Genomic DNA, 25,280 nt, shown 5'->3' on the forward strand with positions numbered 1-25,280 from the left:
TGTTGCAGTGGCACAGGTTCCACTGCACCTAGCTGGAGAAGGTGAGCCACTTCTACACGAAGTAGGTGCTCGTGAGAGGGGTCCCTGAAGAGCGATGGGGAAGGGTAGGAGAATAGGATATGAATGGGATAGAGTAACCGGACTGAACTATTTCGAGGACCCAGCGATCCTGTGTAATACGCTGCACGTTTGAAACTCTGGAGGCGGTGGCCAAATGGGTAAGTAGGCTGTGGAATCAAGGAGTGGTCACGCAAACTCTTGACCAACGTTTGAAAATTGTTGTTTATTCCCAGATGAGTGGGAGGTGGTTGCTTAAGCTTGATTTTTGTCTGCGCTTAGGGGGTCTAGAGTGATTCCTATTTGTCATATGGTTTGGGTTGAGGCAGAAAATGTTGTTGTGTGCATGGTCTTTGGTCAGGTTGGTATCGTTGTCTCCTGGGAAAAAATGGGTGAATACCCAGGGCGTGCAGTGTTGCTCTAAAATCTTTCATAGTGTGAAGTAGTTTGGTGTTTGTTTTTTTTTTGGAAAACAGTTTGTCTTTATCATAGGGGAGGTCCTCCACTTTGGTCTGCAGATCTTTAGGGAAGAGACGGTTGAGAAGGAACTGAGGGGGGTGCGGGATACAGGCCCTCAGGAAGATTCCAACGAGATGGGAGATACCAACTGAGTGCCTGTGTCCTGACCAGGCACTGCTACAGAAAATCTCCAATCAACAGCACCGAGACACACAGACACCTAGAGTGGAGCACCCACAGGGACAGCACTCAAAGAAGAACAATGAATTTCTTCAACAAGTTAAGGATAGTCATCTTTTTTCCTCCCTCCACCCCCAACAAATAGCAAAATTCGTAAGTTATTTTAAAAAGTCCACAGGAAACCCTCAAAACACAGGACACAATGAATATCAAACTTTTGGGAACTTTATTCCAATTCCGTAATATTTGCTATTGTATTATTCAGGAGTTTGTAAACTGTATAAATAATGATGCTACTGTTTCCAGAGATCAATTTTAGTAGTACTAAATAAATGAGTAACGTAACAGTAAACATTAGCTTCGCACTGCAAGAGATGTACATAAAAAGGAAGCCTTTTTAGAAAGGACATTGGCTTTTATTGTATTTTTAGAAAATATTGGATTATGAAAGATACAAAATCAGTTGTAATTATTTCACTTTTTTACACGCTGTATACCATTTTACTGATAAGGCTTTACAATATCTTGTCCAACAAATTTAAAAGGTATTTTTAAACATGCCTTAAAGTATTTTTACAAGTTCAAAATTGAGTATTTCAACTGAAACAATATTTACCTGAGAATCCTATATCATAAAATTGCCATTCATTCTTAACTTTAGCAAGTTGATGATGTAGCCTATAGAAGTCCACATGCAACCTGTAGGTCTATTGTATTAAATAATCAAAAATGTATTTAGATGCAGCTGGTTAGGCAATGAACTACCTCAAACTTTTCAAACCAGGCTGGTATTAGAAAATGTTGAAGTTTAAGCACACAGGATGAATTTCACCATACTACACACAAAACCAGAGCTGTTGGTTTTGCACTGGGAATCCTGAGGGTTTGTGGGATAGAATTCAGACGCCAACCTATGAACAGGTGGCAGCAATGTAGCACAACACCTCTGTGGTGGCTATTCTAGCTTTAGGACTTAAGTGGTGGTCACTGCTGACCCCCAGTCCCAACAGTTGGCGTTTTGGCCCACTAGATATTCACAAGACCCTGGCCAGCCCCAGATAGCCCAACCAAAGGGCTTTAACAAATAGATCATTCCTATTGATAAAAATGTGACTATGAAGTTGCAAACCCATGATTTAGTCTCAATTCATTGTATTATGCCATTTTAGAATATGACCTACTTTAGAATGTTATATAAAGGGCCCTAAGTTGTTAATGTAAGTAGAAAAATGTGGTGGCAAAACTGACTAATCATGGGGCATTGGGATACGAGGGCTAGTGGGTTGCTGGAGAAGACATCACGTGATCTTCATAAGTAAATACATTATAAAGTCACAAAATATAAATGCTAGTCATTTAAAAAGTCTCCTCTCAATAATCTGAAGGGAAAAGATACCCACAACCAGTAGAACCCACATCATCAAGTTGTATTGGAGTAGTACTTTTTTCTAAAGTTCAGTTATTTTAAACTTGTATATCACAATGCTATGCAACACTAAAAAATTCGTCTTGAAAAAACAAATCTATCACTATAGATCTGAATGAACTTGAAATCACCTGGATATGAGGTAGTGTATTTACTTGTATTACATATGGTTATTAGAAGTACTGTTGAGATTTGTCAACTCTTTTATATTTGGCCAATGGTTCATAATACACTTTTATAATATAAATCTTATTAATGCTAAATTACCTATATAGAGAGAGCTTAAATCAAGCACCTTATCAGAAAGGGTTATGTTTTAGTATCCTGGAGGCAAAAATTCTGTCTCACCATAAAATAAGATAAACCTGCAAAGCCAATATTTACAGTCGCAATTGGAGCAAAAGATGACCTTCCATACATGCACACCAAGATAAAAAAGTTAATGTACACTGAGGTAGAAAATGAATTCCATTGGCTTGTACAAGATTCTTCTATGTTTTGTTATGTAAACCAGCAAAGTGAATTTTTTTCTATTGTGAGGTTCGGTACTTAAAATGTCTGGTATCAGAACAGCAGCTAAGCAATGAGGGAATATTTGTATGCAATTTGCCTCTAACACAAGGCGAAACAAAAAAACCCTACAGCAGGGATTATTCCCCCCCTCCCCACATTTGTCTTATTTTAAAGATTGGGTTTATTCCTTACAAAATAAGTAATGAACAAAACCCAACTGGCTCATTTTCTTTTTATACTTGTAAAAGGTTAGAATTAAAGTACAAGCCATTGAAAATGCACTGAAAGTTATGTTTACCCATAAAGGTAACCTGATTAAAAGTTATTTTCAAACACATCCTCACTGGTCCCAATGACTGTAACATTTATAAGCCATCCTAGTCTTTCAAAATACTTTGTTTTCTGACCCTCATATGAGACATTTTACAGGGAAGCATAAGATCATCTGCTAGCAAGTCACTGTACAACAAGAATAGATTTTTGAAAGTATCTGGGGTCGAGATGCCACAAAATCAGGAAAGTAGTTCTAGTACTCCACTAGTCATCATGATGCTGGTATCCTAATCCAACTATAAGTAATCCCATTTATTTGCACTAAAGGGCTGAGCGCTCGTACAAGCTTTTAGAGATGGACGCATTTCTTAGAGTGATGTAAAATATTATGCCCCGAAATTACATAAAACAAAGCCAAAGATCTGCTGAGTAATGTAGATGGACAGATACTAGTTAATGCACTTGCAAAATATAAAGTTTTGCCTTTCCCTTCACTTAAGGCATTTTATAATAATGCTAAAACCCTTACTTTAAATCCCATAAGTTTGAGGTTGGCAATCACAAAACAGATTTATTCATCTGTAGTGCATTTGTCAGTCATCTGCTGACAGAAATCTGTGATACCACCACCCTGTCCACATTGTTCCACAAGTAAAGTTTTCTCCGATGTTTTCATAGAAATTGGACAGAGTTCCTGCACTTGATTATAAGTGGTATCAGATGTGCCTCTTACACATGGATAGCAAGAACTCTGTTCACTGGCCGACACAGCACCTGAAAGCCCACTTGGTAATTCTATACACAATGGGATCACAGGCTTGCCATCAAGAGCCGTTCGTTCTCTCTCAGAAATTAAAAGTGAAAGTGGACAATCCAAGGTGGAATACTTCGCAAGTATCTGTATTTGCTCACGACTCAATGCCGCTTCCTTACATACTTGCTGGCAAAGTCCAGTCAGATTCTGCTTTGTCTCTCCCAACGTTGACAAAATGTGATCTCGCTCCTTTAGCAAGCTCGCCTTTTCATTTTGCTGCAAAAAGACACATGGTTATTGACTCTGTACATTTTAGTGCTCTGAAATCAAAAGTATAGTTTTACTCTTCACCAAAGCTGAAACAAATATTGAATCCAATAGATGTGTATTTTGTTTTTCTTGGAAAAAAGATAACATGTTAAAGTGATGATAAAAAGCAACAGACTCAAGTGTAGCTTTTTTGCAAAGAGGTGATTTTGATTTGAACTGTGCAAAACTCCACCTTTTTACATTTAAATAAAAACTATTTTCACCTGAACAAAATGCTAAAGTTTCAAAAGTGATGCCAGGACAATGTGTGAAAGACGTCCATTCTCAAATAATTTCACATTTTCTGAAAAACATTTTTCAGGCTTTTAGAATTTAATCTTTTAGATCAGTCCAAACAATGAAGTTCTGAGGTCATATTTCATCGGAACTATTTTGCACAATTCTATCTATAATCAAATTTCTCTACAGAAGTTCTGAATAGTGGTCATGTGGAGACTGAACTATGAAAAAAGCCTTGCAAATGAAGAATTCCACCCTTGTACAATTTATGCCATCACCTTAGTGATTCCTCAAATGCTATTTGTGAGACAGCACTAATTTTAATTTATTCTTATACAAGTGTTTAAAGATCTCAAAACTTGACAGCAGAAAAATTAAGGTTTTACTTGAAAAACAGAACCTACAAGTGAAAAAAGCTAATTCTTATTTAACATATTGCATATGCATGCCAAAATTAGTCATCAATATGGTCATGTAATTAAGATACCATGTTTTAGGCAATTACTACAGGATCAATAAAATTGCTAAATGGAGCGATCTACCAAAGTAGTTACGTTAACAAATTAAACATTTAATACCAGACACTATACTCTCACTGAGGCCAGTATTCCAAGAGAAGTTTAAATCCAGATTTCACACCATATTGTGTACCTCTGTGGTATTGTACCTCTCCTTCCACTTTGTGTAGTAAATGTTTCTGAATTGGGGAATGTATGTCTTCTTCGTTGCCACTTCCCTTTTCAGGACTGGTGACTTCTATAGCTTTTGTGACTGTTGTGCAAATGGAACTGGGGAAAATATGTAGTGAGCGTAGGTGGATAAAGCAGAGCACTCTGTAATCCTAACCAAAATATCCTCTCTGACAAACTGTCAGTCAATACAGTTTCAAAATACTGTCTGGAATGGTGTAACAACTGTGGAGAACTTAAACAGAGGATGAAGTAATAATGGACAGGAGGAGACTGGTACTATTTCTGTTGCTGTACTTAAGTACAGAAAATACACTGCTGAAATAGTATATTAAGTGAGGATGCCGGTTGAACATTTGGGTTATTGTATTTATTCACTGATCATCCATAAGCATAATAGGTTGTCAGACAGACACAAAAAAGAATGTTCCTGCTCTGAAGAGCTTACAAAGTAATTACATATATAATGCAAGAGTGAATTTACAAAAACTGGGAGACTGAAGGGAAGACAAGGGTTATTGTAGAAGATAAAATGATTACAAACCTGTTCAGTTTCTGGTATTCTTTGAGATGTGTTACACAGGTCACGTGTGCACACTAGCACGGCAAAGCAGATCTTTCTCCCACAGTGATAATTTTGGGACAGCACATGCGCACTCTGCATGGTTATGCAGCAAACCTCTTCGAAAGAGGACTGATCAAAGTGCATTGATGAACTTCTTACTACCCTCACTAACAAGAGCTCTGTAGTCCTCTTTAGCATTATCTAGCAACTTTAGGTCTAAATTGGATTACATAACAGTTTGAGGATGTCATGGAGCTTGATTTGAAATTCTAAATTGTAATCTCGATAATGAATAAAACCTCTCCCCCAAACTAATCCAGTTTCTTTGAATCTGTCTTTGGGAGTAGATTTAGATCATCCTTGTCTCACCTTTTTATGCATGGCCATTGTTACCAAAGATCCTGTGGCTGGGTACAAATAAAAGTACTCCTATCTCTGGGAACAAACTTGGAACCTCTTCGGTCCTTTCGACAATGAGTGTCAGACAAGGGAGGGAGGGGTTGGATTGCCAAAAGGATTTTGGTAGGTTCCAACACAGGAACCTTATTAACAGGTAAAGTCACTTGAGCAGACCCTGTATCCCCAACAGAGATGGCTACGTTTTTCTTAAGTTTCTAGTACATCTTATGAATGTCTGGAACTGGAAAAGATGATTCAGAGACAGTGGCATCATTGGGGAATGATGAGGAACTGTTTAATGGGGGCACTGTAGAGTCCACCTGTTCTGCCATCTGCTGAAGTGCTGTACCAAAAGAAGCAGGCACTGGAGAAATAGATCATCTGCTTGGTGGGTATTTGGATCAGTACTGGGTAGAGAACATTGCCTTCATGGTAACAGACATACGGCATAGAGTCTGGAGGAACCCCAAAAGATTCCAAAAGGGCCACTGCTGTACATGATATGGTACTTGGGCCAAGCCACAAAGTATCCCCACCTAGGACCTGCTATTACACAAATGAGGGTGCTGAGACCAAGGATAAATGAGAAGAAGCATATGGCCTTCTGTGATGGGATCCCCAAAGGTAAGAATCCACCCTTAACTTTGAAGAGTAAGCATAATCTGAGGGCCAATGTGATGCAACACTGGACAGCGGTCCTGCTGAAGGTATTGTACATCTGCTCTGTTAAGAGCTTCTGGTCACTATGGCACGAAGTGCTCTGTCTCTAATGGTGCTGAATAAGTAAATGTTGAAGAGATCCCCAGTACCAGAGCTTGTGTAGCAGGAATAATTGGTACCTGAACTTCATCCTGCATCAATGGTGAGTCTAGCACAGACAGGGAAAAGTGGTCCTGGTTGCCATGTATGCTTCAGGAGTCATCCGTACCAAGGGCATAAGATGCATCGTAGGTGAAGTCGATATCATAGAAAGTCTGGAAATGGAAGCAGTCTCGACAGTAACACGTTGTATGCTGGAGTCAATGGCTCTACATTGCTAAACTACAAATGGAATATTAGGGAGCACCTAGCTGGAGCTGGCTTAGCTCTAACCTTAGTACTGGTTTTCTTCTTGTGTGATTCTGTTGATCATCTAGCCCTTGAAGATGAAGAGGGCTTCTTCTAGCTAAAAGAGATCGAAGTACTCTATTTCTGCTGCATGTGCAGTACTGGAGATAGACAATGGCAATGAGGAGATGCCACTGAGCGTAGTCGTACGCTCTTAGATCAGTAGAGTCAATCTCCATGTACTGAGCAGCAGGATTCTGGATGTGCATGCATGCAAAGCTGCTTCCACCAAGAAATGTCAAAGCTGAACTTCTCAATCCTCGTCTTAACCTACCTACAGGTAGGGCACTTGTGCCTCACGTACCCTTCTCCCAAACACTTTAAACAGTGAGTGGGGATTGCTGATTGGCATAGATTTGTTACAGCAAGAATAGCAGAGAAATCCTGGGAATTTAAGCATGCCCCAGTACTGAGCTTAAAGCTAGAAGGAAACGCAACAATTTTTTTTTAAATGTACCGTTAATTAGAACTATGCTAAAACTACCTATGTACTACTACTACAACATTTAGAAAAACTTTCTCTAAAGAGAAATTGGGAAAGAGCATAACTAGCTCAAACATGCTCTGAATGCTGACAACAGGCAGTGAGAAGGAATTAGGGGGAGCACTGGTGTTTAGGGCTCTGTGACCCTTGATACCTTCGCCCAGCAGAGCGTAGTAGGCAAATGCACAACCCCAACAAGTTCCAGTGTGGGAAAAAAATCTCTGGTTTCAGTGCACTTGTGCTCACACACAAAGTGGAATGAACATGTGCAAGCACTCAAAGAAAATGCACTTATTCAAGCTACGTACATATTCATATGGTATGGAGGGCTCAGATAATTTAACAATGCTTGTGGGGGTTTTGTTCATTTTGTACTAAATTGTGACTGTTTACGGGCTTTTAAGATGGATGGTGGAAGTGGAGGCTACCAGGGTAGGAGAGGCTCAAGAAACTGACATGGAGATGGCAAGGAATGACTGATGGGACAATTAGGATGAGGGGAGGACACAGAGGAGGATAAGAAGAAAGAGTGGAGAAGTAGGAAAAAGCAAGTTAAATGAAGCAGGTGGCAGTAAAATCAAGTTGTGATTAACCTGGAATTCTCCAGATGGTAGAGATGGAGTAGGCTAGAGGCAGGGGGCTATGTAGATTAAACAAGCGTAAGACTTAGTGGTGCAATATAATCGGTTGATGCAGCTTTAAACAAATGAATTTCTCTCCAAAAAAACAAAAAAAAACCCTAGACTACATACCCTGTTTATCCACCAGCTCACTATGCTACATTGACTCCTTCATTCATAAACAATATTTTTAAAGTTTTACTTCCATATTCTCTCCTTTCCTCCAAGCTTTCCTTTTGCAACAGAGCTTCAAACAGCAACCTTCACTACTATCTCCCTGAAAAAAAATGATGAACTCTTTAGTGGTACTTTGCAGGGAAGCAGGTGCTGCCAGTCCTTCCCACGTCAGCTAATCAGTACCAGTGCTTTGCTGCCCCACTTCCACTAGTCAACAGAGGGAAGCAAGGCTGGCAGGAGCTGCTGCTTCCTTTCTGAAGTCAATCAATATACCCACATCTTGTGTATGCTGAGGCACTTAGTTGCATATTGTATTGGTAAACTGATGTGGCCTGTTACTTAGTACTAAATCCTATATCTCCCAAAAATATTTCCAGTTAAGGTATTTTTCTATCTACAGTGAATACTAATTATTGGACATAACCAATATTTTAACTGAGTTAGAAGGAGCTCTTCCAAATTAGCAGCACTAGTTTTAATTACCAACATAAAAATACCAATTAATTTTGAGGTTACCTGCCAGTAATTACTGCTCAGAGTGTCACATCCCCATATTCAAACTTGTGGAACTGGCACCTCCTGGTATTGAGCAGCAGAATCTTCTGGAGATAAAAGTCTGCTGGGAATACTCACCCTTTCCTTTCCTGCAGAATCCCAAGCGTACAAGAGGTGGTGGCCCCAACCACATCTCAGTTCCTTCCCTAATTTTGGAAACCTTAGCCCAAGACCAAAATGAGGAAAGTGGGTTGGGAGCATGAATACACAGAGGCACCATTCCTCAAGTACAGTTACTGGAAAGCATCCTCTTATTCGCATGGCCTCTGCATATGCCCACTGGTTGGAGATTAGCTAACGGTATAAGCCCCCCTTGGAAGGTGGCTGAGGAGTTCTAAGGATGGCAAGACTACCAAAATATACTTTAGGTTAGGATTGCAGGACATGAAATAACTGCAATTTCACTTCCCTTCTCCCAGATCATACTTCAGCAAGGAACAAAATTTTTACTTCAAACTACATACAGAGTTTTCAAGAAGAGTTTTGCAAATTCTGTGAAAGAGACAGCATGAAGGCATACAATGGATGCTATCATTGTATTAGCTGAATGCTACACTGGCAAGTGTTGGGGAAAACACACAGGCTAGCCCGCGCAAAATGGAACTGGGGATGAGGACACCAACCATGTCACATTTCCCACACAGTCTACAATATTATAGAGGATTGGCCATCTCCAAACTCTGTGAGCTGTAGCTATGGGTATGAAGAATGCCCTCTTTCACAGCGGTATAATATTGCACATCTGAGGTTAACTGCACCTCTACCCGCTTTAGGTCTCAGACCACAGCCATCCCCTTTCCATAGGTGAGGATCCACATCCCTCTTCCTCCAGACAAGGGATTTAGGTTTGCATTCTTCCTGAAATTCACTACGACTATCCCAGCAGTTCTGTCCTTTTTTCAGCACCTACGGCTCGCTCTCTTAATGGGAGACATTGTCAAAGCCTGTGATGAGCCAGCTTTCACGGTTCACTGCAGAGATAACATATAATAAAATAAGCAATCTACATACATACTAAGCTTAGCAGGTGTCACCCATCTTCCACATGGAGACCCTGGCAGGTTCCAATCCTTCAAAACCTTCCAAAGTGGTTTTGTCCTCTAAGTTACAATCTCATGTCAGCTTCTGGATCAAAACGAGGGCCACTCAGCCGGGTTAGAAAGACTGTTCCTACAAAAAGTCCTTTCTTCATCTCCTGGACCTCTTGAACCCAGTCTGAATCCATATATGTAATTCCACCCCAGGTATTTATACTTCTCTGGAGTGGTTTACCTGTCCTGGGATCTGCTGTTAAACCCCCCACAACTGATTTTAGTTCCTGGGGGATAGCACAGTAACCCTCTCCATAAAGCTACAATACAATCCCCAGTTCACAAAAGACACACACCACATTTATAGATTCAAAAGTTTATGCCTAATCCCTTGGCCATGTTGGGCCATCACAGTGTAACAGGTTTGTGAAGTATCCATGCTTCCAAGATCTCACATCTGTCACACATGGTACAGATACCACCTTGAAAGACAGCAGACCAGAGGTTCCAGGAGCTCTGCAACACAAGACTGACCCCAAAGCAAAAACACACACACACAGAGGGGAAAATCCCAAGGGCAGCTAAACAAATATATCTGCCCCACGGTACCCACAACATAGCCAAGCACATCGCTTAGAAGAAATTTAATTTCCTTTGCTTTGCTTTGATGGCTGGGCCAGTACTTCATGCAATGCCCCCAGTGGAACATGGAGCAACTTTCACAAAACTTGATTATAAAACGAGTCAGGACTGTTGTCCCAAGTAGGAGGATGGAAGCTGAAATCACAACCCATATAGCCTGGTAGAGTTCAAAGTGTCAATAGATAATGTTCAAAGCAAGAGATTAATTTAGTCAAAAAATTCCTATTTTTCAGTAGCAGCCACCAGACTTCTGAAGAATTTGTTCTCATCAAGCATTTTGACAATCAAGTAGTTAAGATGTCAACCTGAGAATATTGAGGCTCAGATGGATTGTTTTACCCCACCTGAAGACAAAAGATTCAGCAAATTGGAAAGTGGGGCAAACAGACATAGGGGTTTTGAAGATAATAGCCCTGACCAGGCCTTGGCAGTTTTAACTTGCTGACTCCATACTGACTGACCTGCAGATAGATCTCCTGAACCAGTGGAGGCAGGGGGAACCCAGAGGAACTCCTAATTCCAATCCAAGAAAGGAGAATTTGCCAGTGACGATGGGTTACATCTGACCCTGAAGCAGAGCTGGACACAATGGACCTTCTTGTCAGTAATAAAGAAATCTAGTCAGGACTTAACTCCCATTGCATAATACAGTGCCAGACTCCAGCCCAGAGTTACAAGGTCTCAGCAGGACTTTCCCTGAAACTACAGCTCCCAGAAGCTACAGAACAGGCACTGAAACTGAAAGCAGGGAGATTGGCCTTTGCTCTTAATGAACCTTCTACTTGTGCCACCGAGGCAGCACAGAAAAGGAATGTGCCTGACTTGAACACAGACAAGAGCTGGACTGTGGGTGGGAAGGCGAAGGAACAAATTGGGATAAGGGGTGGAGAAGATACAGGACTGGGAAAGTGTTATGTTGGAGGGGATGATGCAGAAGAGTGTGACCACTACAGAATACTCCCCTTCAGCATCTGGAATGAAACTCAAGATTTCCAAGACTCATCATTACTCTGCTATTAGCAAATATCTATGAAACCCTTTGACAAAGTGCATGTGTCTCAATCTCCTCTACTGCTGGTTTACACAGAGGATGACAACCTAATACTGCGATCAGTTACTTCCTTAATTCAAATAGGAGAGGTCCGTGCAGTGGATTTAAAGGTTCCAACCCTGCTGGTGACCTATAGGGGTGTCAATATTTGTCATGATGGAGTTTGTTTTTTTCAGTATGTTTAAAAGATTAAAAAAAAAGGGGGGTCATAAGGAGAGTTTATTCATCTTGTATAGTAATAGAGTTCCAGATGTGTCCCCTTATGGGAGCTGCACTTCAGGTGTGCAAGTGCCCTGGGCGACCTTGAACAAAGATTTCTGGTAGCAGTACCTGTTTGGCCTGAGCATGTACCCTACATTTGAGGGTGAGCTACCTTAACTTCCTTCTCCATCACAAAGTCCCACCGAAGAAACTCTTAAACAAAGGGGAAGGACATGGGTAGAGGAGCACCCATAGGGACTCATCTCGAACAGCTGCAGTTACTGCACAAGCTGAGTAACTATTTCTTTGAGTAGTGTCCCTATGCGTACTCAAATTCAGGTGACTATCGAGCAGTCCTCACAACTGGAGGAGGGAGCTTCAGAGCCAAATCCATGAGTAAAGACAAGACTATTTCCAAGGGATGCATCTGATTTAGAAGAATGAACTATCACAAAGTTTGGAAAAGGTATGTACTGAAGATGAAGGTGCAGCTTTGCAAATCTCCAGAACAGGAACACATTTGAGTAATGACAGAAGTAGAGAGAGGCCTTGTGGAATGGGCCAACACCATAAGAAGAGGTTGTATAAACTGGAAGATTGATAAATACAACTAGAAATCCACCTTGAAAGCCTCTGGACATTGCAGACCCTACAGACCTTTCAGAAGTAGAGACAAACAATCTAGAAGACTTTCTGAATGATTTGGTTCTGTCCAAACAGAAGGTGTGACAATAGAAGGCATTTTTATGGAAACATACTTATGAACGTATATATGACATAACTAGAATGTGTTTTATGCTACTACATATGCCATGTAACATATCTCGGTAAAAGTTATGATCTACTGAATCTATTAATCCTATTTGTATGCATGTATCATTTTTGTATTCGAAGTTATGAATATTGGCTGCATACTTGTTTGATTCTAAGGTTTTAGTGAAGCAGTTGGTCAGCTTCATGAGAAAAGATTATTCTCAGTAAGTGCCCTATCAAGAAACCCTTAAGCCAACAATGAACTTGGAGACACCAATCCACATCTGGGCTTTTCCAGGAATGTGGCTTGGCTGGTAAGGAACTCAGTCATGCATGGACATGTGACTGCCCAGGTGACTCCAAAACTCCATTTTGTAGATGGAGTTTGCATAGGAGAGAGGAGGGGGTCTCCACCCACAAGAAAAAATCTATTAAACCCCTGGGAGACCCCTCCATTTTGTCTTCAGCTGGCTAAAGAGAGCCTCTCCACCCACAAGGATACCTGAAAGAAACTGGAACAAAGGACAGTAACTACAGGGGGTGTGAGTGATTGCTGGACCCAGACTAGAAGGAGACTAGTCTGTAAAAGGAAGTTTACTGGGTGAGGATTTTATCTGGATTCAGTTTTATTACTGTACTAGACTCAGACTTGCATGTTTTATTTTATTTTGCTTGATAATTCACTTGGTTCTGTCTGTTACTACTTGGAATCACTTAAATCCAACTTTCTTTCTTTAATAAAATCACTTTTTACTTATTAATTAACCCAGGGTATGTATTAATACTGGGGGGAGGGGGGGGCAAACAGCTGTGCATCTCTATCAGCGTTGTAGAGGGCGAGCAACTTATGAGTTTACCTTGTATCAGCTTTATACAAGGTAAAATGGATTTATTTGGGGTTTGGATCCCATTGGGAGTTGGAATCTGAGTGTTAAAGACAGGCATACTTCTGTAAGCTGCTCTCAGTTAAGCTTGCAGTTTGTGGGACGTTGTTCAGACCTGGGTCTGTGTTTGTGGCCGGCAAGTGTGTCTGGCACAGCCAGGCAGAGTTCTGGAGTCCCAAGCTGGCAGGGAAGGCAGGGGCAGAAGTAGTCTTGGCACATCGGTTGGGGGTTTCTGTGATCCAACCTGTCACAGAAGGCTAACACCCTCCTGACATCCAAGGTAAGACTAGTCAGGACTCTGCCTTTCGTAAGTGGCTTTGGGGGAAAAAAAGACAGGAAATGGATAACTTGGTTGAGATGAAATTCAGACAATAGCTTGGAGGTAAACATTTCACATGTGGTTGTAACGATACTTTGTCCTTGAAGAATACTATAACAAAGGGAAGGTGTCCCCTGTTAACATCCCTATTTCCCCTACTTTTCTGGCAAATGCAATAAAAAATGGTTACCTACCTTTTCGCAACTCTTGTTCTCTGAGATGTGTTGCTCATGTCCATTCCATTCCATTCTAGGTGTGCACATGCCCATGCACGATCAAAGATTTTTGCTTTAGCGGTATCCGTTGAGCGCCCCCACGAGTGCCGCGCTCATAAGTCAGTATATCAGGCTTCGCCAGCCCTACGCCCTCTCAATTCCTTCTTGCCAGCAACTCCGACAGAGGGGCAGGCAGGAGGGCTGTTATGGAATGGACATGAGGCAACACATCTCGAAGAATAACAGTTACAAAAGGTAGGTAATCATTTTTTCTTCGAGTGCTTGCTCGTATCGATTCCATTCTAGGTGACTCACAAGTAGTGTCAGTGGAGGTGGGCTCAGAGTTCATGGTCTTGCAGCGTGCAGCACTGCTCTGCCAAAGCCAACATTGTCCCCGGTCTGTTGGGTAAGTGCATAATGGGACATTAACGTGTGGTCGGATGACCAGGTAGCAGCTCTACAGATCTCTTGGATTGGCACCCGAGTCAGGAAGGCCGCTGATGATGCTTGCCCTCTAGCTGAGTGCGCCTTGACTATTAGTGGTGGCACTTTTGCTAGCTCATAGCGGTAGTGGCTATAGACCACGATCCAGAACAAAATCTCTGCTCCCCCTCTTTGCTGGTTGATGTACAATATGCAGACTACAATGCCTGTCATGATTTTGATGGATGTGCTCTTGATTAATGGCAGAAAGTATAAGCAACCATTCCTGACCGCCTTCAGCTCCAGGAGGTTGATGTGTAAATGAGCTGCTTGTGTTGACTACCTGCTCTGAATGCTGTGCATCTCCAAGTGTGCTTCCCATCCGAGAAGACTCATCTGTTATGGTAATGATTGGAGGATGCTGAACCAACGAAACACCTACACAGATGTTGTGGGGATCCTTCCACCAACTGAGGGAGTCCCATCTTTTTGAGGGACCAACACCAGTCTGTCTAGACTGATCTGTCTGGAGTATAAATTGTTCTGGTCCACCCCTGGAAGTAGTGGAGATATAATCTGACACGCTGTGTCACAAGGCACAAGCTGCCACGTGTCCCAGTAACTGAATACAATTGCTTGTGGATGTCTCTGGGCTTATTTGAATCTCTTCCACTAGATTTGAGAGAGTCATGAACCTGTTCCTGTCTGATTGTTACAGCATTTAAGGAAGCTCTTATGAACGCTAACCTTTTAGTACTGGTGCCAAAGTGGACTTTGATGTTGAGCTGGATGCTGAGCTAACCTGAGAAACAGGGACAGTGCTGTCTTTACAGCTGAAAACTTCATTGTAAGATCAGCCTTTGATCAGTCAATCAACAAGATATGGAAAAGCTATTGTCTCCAGCCGAGGAAGGTAGGCAGTGATAACTTCCAACACCTTGGAGAATACCCTTGGAGCCAAGGAAGGACCGAAAGGAAGAATCTGATGCTGGAAAGGGTCTTGACCCATTATAAATCAAAGGAATCTCTTGTGAGATGGATGAACTGCAATAGGGAAATAGGTGTCCTGGAGGTTGAGGGCTGAAAACCAATCCTCTGATGGAATCAGAGCTGCCAGAATCACCATCCTGAACTTTTATGCCTTGACAAAAATGTTTAGCAGTCTCCACTCCCGCATCCCTCATTATTTTTAGGACCATAAAATACCCTTCACCTGTGCTGAGGTAGAACTGGTTCTATCACTCCTAACCAAAGGAGGGAGATGATTTCTTGTCTCAGCAAGTATTTGTGCAAGGGGTCCCTGAGAAGGGATAGGGAAAGGGGGTGGGTTTAGTGATAGATGTACTCTAGATGGAGTAATCGGATGTTATAATCTCCAACTCCAGTTTGTTTGATGTAATCCCGTCCTATGCTGGTTAAAATCAAGAGAGACTGTTACCAAAGGAAGGAAAGCAGGTAAACTGGCATAACTGAAGGATCAAAAAACAGCACTGTTCCAGAGTGTAGACTAGTCCATCAAATTGACATTTCAGTGATGAAGATAGTTGAGTGGCCAAAGCAGATGTAGTGGGTGGTCTCTTATGAAGCCTAGCCTCTTCCCAGGAGGCTTGGCACATCTGCAGAACTCCTAAAGTTGGGCAGGGTGGGATCACTGCATTTGCTAAATCTTCATTTGTTTGCAGATGTACAGATCTCCGAATCTTTCGACATGTATGGCAAGTCATCAGTTGTCTCAGAGAAGAGCTTCAGTCCATCGAAGGAGAGATCTTCAACAGTATTCTGGACCATCCTAGGAAATCCAGAGAGTTGAAGCCAACATGGTAGATGCATCATGACAGCATAGACGAAGTGAACTGCGCATAAGCTGACCCTTGGCTATGCTGGCCTGGAAGTGATCACAATATTCTACTGGAAGATGTTCAATGAATGACATGAACGTTGAATGACTGATACGATCATATTTTGCAATAATGGCTTGATAATTTGTGATCCTGAACTGTAGGGTCACAGATGAGCAAGCCTTACAGCCAAAAAGATCAAGGAGTTTTTTATCTTTGTTGTAAGTGTTCAGTTTAGCATGCTGCCATCTGTCATGTTCATTTACATCTTAGCTACCAAGGAATTAGGTGAAGGATGAGAAAAATAATAATAAGCTTATCAATAGTGAAGCAGGCATGCTGACACTCCATCTCAGTCAGAGGTAATTAAGAAGAAACTGAGGGTGGTTTGCCTGTACAGCCCTATATACCCTTGGTGAAAGGCATGACAACATGTTGGTGCATGTGCAGTCCGAATGAGTACTGCTACCAGAAATCTCTGATCAAGGCCAGGTGGGATTCACCAGCACCTGAAGGGGAGCCACCCATATGGACACTATTCAAAGAAACAAAAAACTGAAATATGAGGAAATGAAGATAAGTTGTACTCACATTGATTTTCTTGCTGCGAGACCTTTAGGTCTCCTATGCTTAAATGCAATTACTGCATTAAATCAATATTACCCTTTAAGAGGAAAATATATGGGCAACTGAAAAGAGACCAAACATCTACTCTCAGTTCAGATTTTATTATATCTAGGTAAGAAAGTTAGTAAAATCATCCAATCAGTTTTGTATATAGTTTAGTTTACATTTAATTGTTTCTTCTGCTTAAGGTATTTCAAGTAAATACAATGCTATTTTACAAAAACACTGTGTAATAGATATGTCCTTGAGTAAGATTAAGTCCATTTACAAAAGCAAACACTAGCTGTGTACGCTATTAGCTCTATATTGACTTGCAGTGACATTATGGCAAATATTCAGTGCCTGCTTTGCCAGACATATCTCAAGTATTTTGTGAGTGGCTGCCTTTCCTAAATTATTCTAACAAACACAGAACATGTAGGCCAAGTTCAGCATCTTTCTGAGATTTGGCTTGATTAACAGATCATTTAGGTTACAACAATCACCTCAAAACTTCTTTCCAGGTTTGGCTGCTACCAGCATTCCTCCCTCAAACAATTCAAAGTCCACACTCTGGATTCTCTCTTACCTCCCTTATATTTAATAGGGTAACAGGTCACCTGCCTAAGGTCAACCAGCTAAAAAGGTGGGGATATTTCAGGCAAACACTGCTTGCTTATTGTAAATTAGTCTACATTAGGGCTTAATTTAAATATTTATATGAACATTAAAGTTTCAATGGCCTTTTCCTTTTAGTCTATCTTTTTCAAGATATGGCAAGTGAAACTGAAAAATATCTATTACTTTTTCAATTTGAAGTCAGAACTGAAGGGAAAAGAACAAGCCTATCACCCTACACAGTTTTTTCCAAGTTGACAAGAGTAGAATGTTTATTTGTCCTGGGAAGGGAGCAGAGCAGCCATGCACTGAACTAATAGTGGCCTCCTACATCAGTACTTAATCTGAGGCCATCAGACTACTACAATGGATTTATAGGAAACAAACACTAACTTGTTACTGCAACTTACTACTGCAGATAAGAAGCTGCTCACTGTTTTGAGACCCACCTTACCACTCTCGCTCCTCCAGTAGTCTTAAATACTGCTTACTACAAGGGAAGCTCATGTTTATGACACACAAAACTCAAGAAGCATCTCTCCAGCCCAAGCTAAGTGTCGGCTCTCACACCACAAAGCTCAACTCACAGTATATGTCCAAGCTGTGTGCTACTCAAGGTTGGGATGTCAGTTGACACAGTGGAGCCTAGACATGTGCTGTTAGCTGATCTTTATGGTGTGAGAGCAGACCCCCCAGGGGACAAAAAAAAAAAAAACTAGCTATAGTAAGGAGTATCACAACTTACAAATTATTCCATATAAAAATTCTCAGCAACTTCATTACACAGACTGTGAATCACTGTTTCAGGAAGTAACTAACTACATGGGAATACATATGTCCTTGTCTGTGGAGTCATGGGACAAAAGAAAAAAAAAGTCATTCTGTAGTTTGATTTTTTAAATCTTTTAAATAAACATGCTTCTTCAAGGAAGCCTATAAACAATTTCTACCCCTCCCAAAGAAACATTAAAACAGATTACAGAAAATATGAATTACAAATCCAAACAAAAGTTACGGTACCAACAAGGCTTTCGGTTTTGGTGCTACCCAGCTATATAGTGTCTATTTAGACCTGTAATTTTAAAGACAATATACCCTGTTTTGATCTATAGAGTGCCTAATATTTTATTTAATATAGCATCAGTACAGCAACATTAAATTACTGTAGGAAAGTGCTGTATGTGAACAAAATTTTCAAAGTTGAGTGCCTAACATTAGGCAGCTAAAATCACACTTACTCCACATTTGACCAAGCTGTCTGACCCAAAAAAACAAAACCTAATTTGAGGGATGAGTCAGATCTCATTAAGAAATTTTCTATACATACCAGTTTTTCAATTTCAGATTCAAGATTCTGTATGCAGTCAAGTTTTCTCTTACGACAGCGCTGTGCAGCAATTCTATTTTTACTTCGTCTTCGGATATCATGAATACAATCCAGCTGTTCAGGAGTCAATTTGTGCATTTTCAGAAATGACTGAAAGTCATTTCTAGAAAGTGAAATGATCCTTTGTGAATTAAATGGCAGTTTTACCTAAAATATAAAATACAGTTTTGAACCAAGGAGGAAACTGATACAAGCAAAATTAAAATTAGCTAAACTGGACAGGTTTCTCGAAATTAATAAAACACTTACAAAAAGCAACCTCATTGGAAGAACATGAGCAGAACTAGAACACCAATATTAACCAGAGGCGCAAAAGCAATGTCATCACGTTTGCACAGTCACATAGATAAAATCCCGGGATTTCAGACAGATATCTTGATAGAATCCAGTAGATGTAATCCAAAGATTTTGCACATTTAATTTCAGGTTTTCCAAAAAAGAATATTAATTAAGAGTAAAATTTACTTTTGTGCAGTGGATCACAACATGTCAGGTATCAGTTAGTGCAACGATTCTCAACCTTTTTGGGCTCAGTACCCATTTGTAAATGTTTATGTCCTGTCACAACCCAGTAAATAGTCTGGGGGTCAAGGCCCCCCCATGGGGTTGGGTCCTGCCCCGCCACGGGCCCACAGTGGCATCTCCTATGCTGTGGGGCTAGCTAGGCTTGGCTCTCAGTGTTGCAACCTCCAGCGTTGCAGTGCTGCTCAGGTTTGGCCACACCCACCTGACTGGACCAAACTGGAGTTGTGAAATTGCGACCTGGCTCATGAGGTTGCAGTGCCACTCACTCAAATTTGGCCAACTTAGACTCCCTGTCATCATGGCTAGGCCAAATCTGAGTGCCCAGCCAGCCCTGTGGGACAGGAGCCATAGGAGCTACCACGCAACCCTTTGAAACATTTTGGCAACCCAATTTTGGGTCCCAAACCACAGGTTGAGAAATCCTGAGTTAAGACCTTCTAGAGGCGTCCCCCAGCATAGTCTGAATTTCACCCTAAATCATTAGCAATATATAATATTGCATATATATTTTACATCTATAAATGTGTATAAAATTGTTTCTATTGTAAGGGTAACTGGTTGCAACTCCTGTATTTAGGTTGCTTAACACTTTCTATTATTATATATAGAATTGAGCCTCCCCCACACTATGCATGCTTGACCTCTGGGGACAGCAGATGCCACAAATATGCACACATACCAACATTATAAGGCCTATCACCAATGCTTGGTTCATGCTGAAAGCCATCTTCATTTTTCAAATGCAATATTTATATTTTAAAGTAAGCAATAAAGAGAATATATGCAGACTTAAAAAATAAAAATGTCAACAATAATATCAGCTTACTTTCACCTAAAGAACTGAATGCAGGGAGGGAGTCTTTCAACGGGTTTCTACTACTACCACCAGAGACATCATTAACACTAAAGAAGCGGATGGAATGCTGCTCCAGACAATAATGCCATTTACCATTCCATGAATTTAAGGAATAGGACACATTCAGCACTGGAGTTAGCTAGTGTAGCTTCCCCCTTACTTTCAATGCAAGTTGTGCACTGCTTATATTGGGAGGGCTGAATCAGTTCTTAAATCCTGAAAGGTAAAACACTTCTTTAGAGTTCTATATGACAGCATCATATTGTAACTTTAGAATTTCTAAAAATCATATAAATTTCCATTTTTTCTACATAGTCTGTGGAAATTGATTACTTACGACATTCAGCTGAACGTAAAAGTTTACCATATGAACAAAAAACCAATGCATTGAGAGGGATGGGGAGAACAGAAAAGAACAGAACAGGAAAAACAGGAGTGCTTCACTTCATCACAAAAACAAGCATTAAGCAATTTCTGCAGTTGAAGACAGATAATATATAACCAAAGCAGCAGAAACAAGCACAATATAAAAGTAGTCTGGAATTATACAGAGTACAGCTTGTCAAAAACCACAATCCCCACCGCCCTTCTAAAAAAATATTTGCCGCCAGATTGCAACAAAATCCAAGACTTCAAAGTTTCCAGTGGAATGAAAATTCCAAAAAGTTTTTAATATGAAACATTTTGTTCTGGCAATACTTAATCATTTTGACACTTACAGTATATTTTAAAATGTATTTAAGTCAAAACAATTCAATATCAAACAGCTGGAAAAGTCATTTCAGTTTTTTCCCCATTGAAAATTTTGTCAAAACCAAACATGTTCACGCAAAATATTCAATTTTAACTAAACTGTATATTTGATAGAAAATTTTTCCTTAGAAAATTATGCAATTAGCTCTATAACCGACATGTCTCCTCTCATCTTGCACATTTCCACACACTTCAGAGACATTATGAATTTCAATAAACCTCCTTTAACAACCTAATTATTTAAAATTACTAGCTGTATTCCCAACAGATTTTTTGACTATTTTAGACGGAGAAATAAAATGGTACTTTCCCCCTAGAGTTTTGAAACCAAGCAAGAAAACTGTCTGGAACTAAGAGGGTCTAGAATTAGATTTCAGAACAGAGCATACAGATGTATGGAAACAAAAATATAGCCAGAATGTCCTCACCTCACATTCCTGTTCTCTTGCTGAACATGACTCACTGTCTCCCTCAGTGTCAGTTTCAGAGTCTTCTCCCAAACTTATCACACAAGTATATGGACATTGTTCTTGTTGTGGTTCCTGGATATAATCTCCACTATTTATCTCTGGGCTGTTTGAGCATACTTCAGTACCAAGATTACTTATAAATGGGCAGTTGACAGAGTTCAGAGTTGTAAAAGTTCTTTGAGAACAAGGTTCAGGGCTCTCACTGAGACTGATACCTAACCATGGGCATTCTGACTTTTTTCCTGAATATACTGGTTCTGAGCATTCTTTTGCTGTTGCAGGTGACAAACGCATTTGACAAGCAGTCTCTGTATTGTAAATATCACTCCAGAAACCTTTTGCTAGGTGTTCAGCTACCTCTCTCTCCACACTGCTTCGGTCACTAGTTGATGTAATGCTTATGTCTTCTCGAGTGCACAAATCAGACTTCAAAAGCGAATCATCTTGATTTTCACTGACTGGTTTATCATTCCTAACTACAGTACCTGTCACAGTTTTTTCAGCTACAACTGTGTTTTGCATACTACTGAAATTCAAGTTGCTGTATTGCTCATATGCATTTAGAAAAGGTGCAGAATAAAGTTCATGAGGTGCAACAGAAAAATTTTGGGGAAAAGAAGCAACATCTGTTTTCTCCATAGGATATGAGATACTCTGAGACACAGATTCTCTCTTCAATTCCTCTTCTTTCTCCCCCTCTTTCATTTCTACCTGAGTCTCTTCACATTGTGAGACCATCTGCACAGCTGTGCACTCCTGAGCTTTTTGTATGGCATCATTAAATGATTCACTCTGATGAATGGATGTAGCTGATGTTACCTGATCATCTTTAATACTGGAACCAATCTCTGCAGTATGGACTTTGTCACTCCCAAAAGCTTTCTGGAACTTCCTATATTTTGGGCATAGGGAAAACAAGCCAGAAACATTATCTTTTTCTAAATATGCAGGATCGCATGTTTGATTGGTATTATCTTGGAGATGAGGAGATACTTTTGCATTTTCTTCACCTTTGCTGAGCTTTGAATTAGGAGTTGCAGTGTATTCAGTTTCCAACAATTCCTCCACTTCGTCATCTATTTCTAGGCCCCCATCATCCACAAGGGCAACGTTAACGTTTGCTTTCTCACAGCGTGAGGTACAACATTTCTTTCTAGGGCATTCCTGCTGGTCTGCTTTACAGTCCAAAAACTTGAATTTGAGAAACTGGAAGCAAGATTCTTCAATGTTATGTACTCCCAAAAATTTTGCACACTTGCAAACTTCAGACACATTGTCTTTATTTAAAATAAGTTTGGCAGTATATGCAAACTGAAGCAAAGGAGCAAATCCTTTAAGTGTCACCTGTTTGGGTTTTTTTTTTTTTTTTTTTTAAAAAAGAAGAAAGAACAAACATGTTAGTATGGCCCATTTCTTGTAAGGCTGACACTTGACACAAACCACAGTCTTGTCTCTCTTATATAAGAGGTCAATATGAAACGGACTCAAATCTTCCCTGCCCAATGACATGCGAGCTACTTATCCTGGTCCTACAACTGTTTGCTGACAAAGATTTGGCGTCTGGTCTACCTGGGCTTAAGACAGCAAATGGGGGCTCCTATCACAGGAACATTCCCTGCTCGGTCACGTCAAACAGGAATTAATGAACAAACAGATCCAGTCCTGTGGGGAAATGGTGAGCAGAAATGAGGAGAGGAGAGAAGGTCGTTTTCCTTAAAAAGAAATTAACTAACACTTATATCTAGCCAACTTCCCTTAAAAATCCATCTTTGATATGACAGGATTTTATTGTGACCCTTTTATAGTAGCGTTCTACTTCACAGTGTTAAAGAAATTGATAAATTCCAGTATATTACTATTCCTCAAAGATTAAAGTATCACTGTTCACTGAAGAGCAGTAAACAGATGCAAAAGCAGGATTATATTTTCAGGTTTCCTTTCAAAACGCAAGGTACTCCAGGATAATTTACTGGCAAAGTCACTATACTCCTGACATCTAACACACTCCTTTTTAAATGCAGCCACCATTATTCATTCACAGTCTAATGTGTTACGGATTCTGATATCAGTCAATAATAGTAATTTGGTCATAACTGGTTATTTACTCCTTTAGTACAGGGTACACCCTCCATCCCCAGTTCCTCCCATTAAAAGGGAATTTGATTTCTGTCTGAACAGATAGCAAACTGACAAATTACTCTTAGTTTAATGACTCACTGGAATCAGGTCGATTTCTGAAAGCTCCACACCCTATTACTATAAGCCCTATTTCTGCTAGGGATCTGAATCATCTCACAGAGCAATACAATACTCACTGAATACCCCCCAAAAGAGTCCAAGAAATTTGTTCTCTTCAGTTTTAACGCCAATCTCATACTCTTACTTCCATAAAGGTTTAGGGAGAGATTCCGCTTCCTTCTACGAACCCTTCATGTTTAGTATTAACTTATGCCATGAACAGATTCACTGAAATCAAAGGAACTACTTGCAGAGTAAAGTACTACTCAACTTAAAGGTGGCGGACCCTGACAGCGAATAAAATCAGGTTCTATTATACTCTACAATGTGATTGGGACGACTATTTTAAAACAATCATAACGGTATGCTGCAGAGTGTTCCAAACACATGGTGATATAGATTTTAGAGGAATCCTGAAACATCTTGTGAAGTTTCTAACTATTTTGGAGCATGCTCTGAAGACAGTGTACAAGACAGTTTGCACGTGGCACTGTTTATAATCAGCACACTAACTTAGCTTCAAACACTTGTAAAACCAAAAGGGAAAAGAGGATGTCAACCTTCTTATCTTCAAATCCCAAACATATATGCATTAGTGGCAAATAATTAAATCTAACTAGTGACCTGATTTGTTGAGTGCTAACAGAGCACACTGCATATACGAACTGAAATGGTGAATAATATAATGTATTCCAATAATCCAAAGTATTCCCTTCTCACACACAAAGCACAGTGATCTACAATATCTTCAGCAGCATTTGAAGCCCACACCAGCTTGGGGAACATGAGAATGTAACTTCTGTGCTGCACAAAATATTTTTCAAACAGAAGCTACAATCCTGCAAGCAAGCAATATTAATTTCATTTACAGCTTTTTAAAGACATAATTTGATGTTAAATAGCTCATATTCATTCTCATTTGAGTGTCCCCCACATCCTTACACTGAATGCCTGATAAATGACAATTCTGAAGCAGCGGTTTGTTCACCAACTAGTTTCCCAGTTCCTAAACCACTTAAGATTATTAGTTACTTAAAGTTAACACCAGCCTATTGTATAGCATAATTTAATGTAATGGTGTAGAAACGTAAGTATGGTGATGTACAGAAGTATGCCAATTAGTGCCACTCACCTCTTCTGGTAAAGTGATGAGAAGATCAGCATCCAACTGTCCCACAATTCTTGAAAGAAGATAGCTGCTGCAAGCTGCAAGCACAGACCGATGAGCCCGAAATCGCTGATCTTCCACTAGAATAGTAACATCACAAAGAAAATCTTGCTTTCTCTGATCATTGAGACGGAGTAGAACATTGGTACTGTGTACCGAAGACTCATATGCAAAAACCACACTATTCTTCTCGCTTAAAGGCATCGTGTATCAGCAGTGTTAGTGCTATTCTCAGTGGAAAGCATTCTTCTATTCTTCAAACCTGAAAAGAAACGTGAAAATTTACAGAGTACATAAGTATCTGATAGGAATTCAGGGATAAGAATACTATGACTCACAAGAGGGGACAATTTAAGTTACACATATTGCACCCTTAAGAAAAATAAGGTCACTGTTTAAGTATACAGATTCTAAGCTAAACAAAATGCAAACACAACATAGTTTAGATACTCATTTTTAAGCAAGTTTCTAAATACATTCTTTAGTAAGCTCATG

At 40.2% G+C, this 25,280-nt stretch overlaps 1 protein-coding gene across 10 annotated transcripts in view; it reads right to left on the minus strand.

Moving 5' to 3' along the window:
- Window positions 1–899: 899 nt before the first annotated feature.
- Window positions 900–25,280, minus strand: part of BACH1 (BTB domain and CNC homolog 1) — a 43,798-nt gene continuing 19,417 nt past the window's right edge. For all 10 annotated transcript variants that reach the window (XM_077819536.1, XM_077819482.1, XM_077819509.1 and 7 more), the window contains 4 exons: window positions 24,750–25,047; window positions 21,338–22,723; window positions 18,716–18,922; window positions 900–3,938 (listed from right to left, as the gene is read on the minus strand). In XM_077819536.1, the coding sequence (XP_077675662.1) occupies window positions 3,480–3,938; window positions 18,716–18,922; window positions 21,338–22,723; window positions 24,750–24,989 (2,292 nt within the window). In that variant the 5' untranslated portion in view covers window positions 24,990–25,047 and the 3' untranslated portion in view covers window positions 900–3,479. The remainder of the gene's footprint in view (window positions 3,939–18,715; window positions 18,923–21,337; window positions 22,724–24,749; window positions 25,048–25,280) is intronic.

The sequence above is a fragment of the Eretmochelys imbricata genome, chromosome 1, assembly GCF_965152235.1.
Source record: "Eretmochelys imbricata isolate rEreImb1 chromosome 1, rEreImb1.hap1, whole genome shotgun sequence".
In the NCBI taxonomy this organism is placed as follows: domain Eukaryota; kingdom Metazoa; phylum Chordata; order Testudines; family Cheloniidae; genus Eretmochelys; species Eretmochelys imbricata.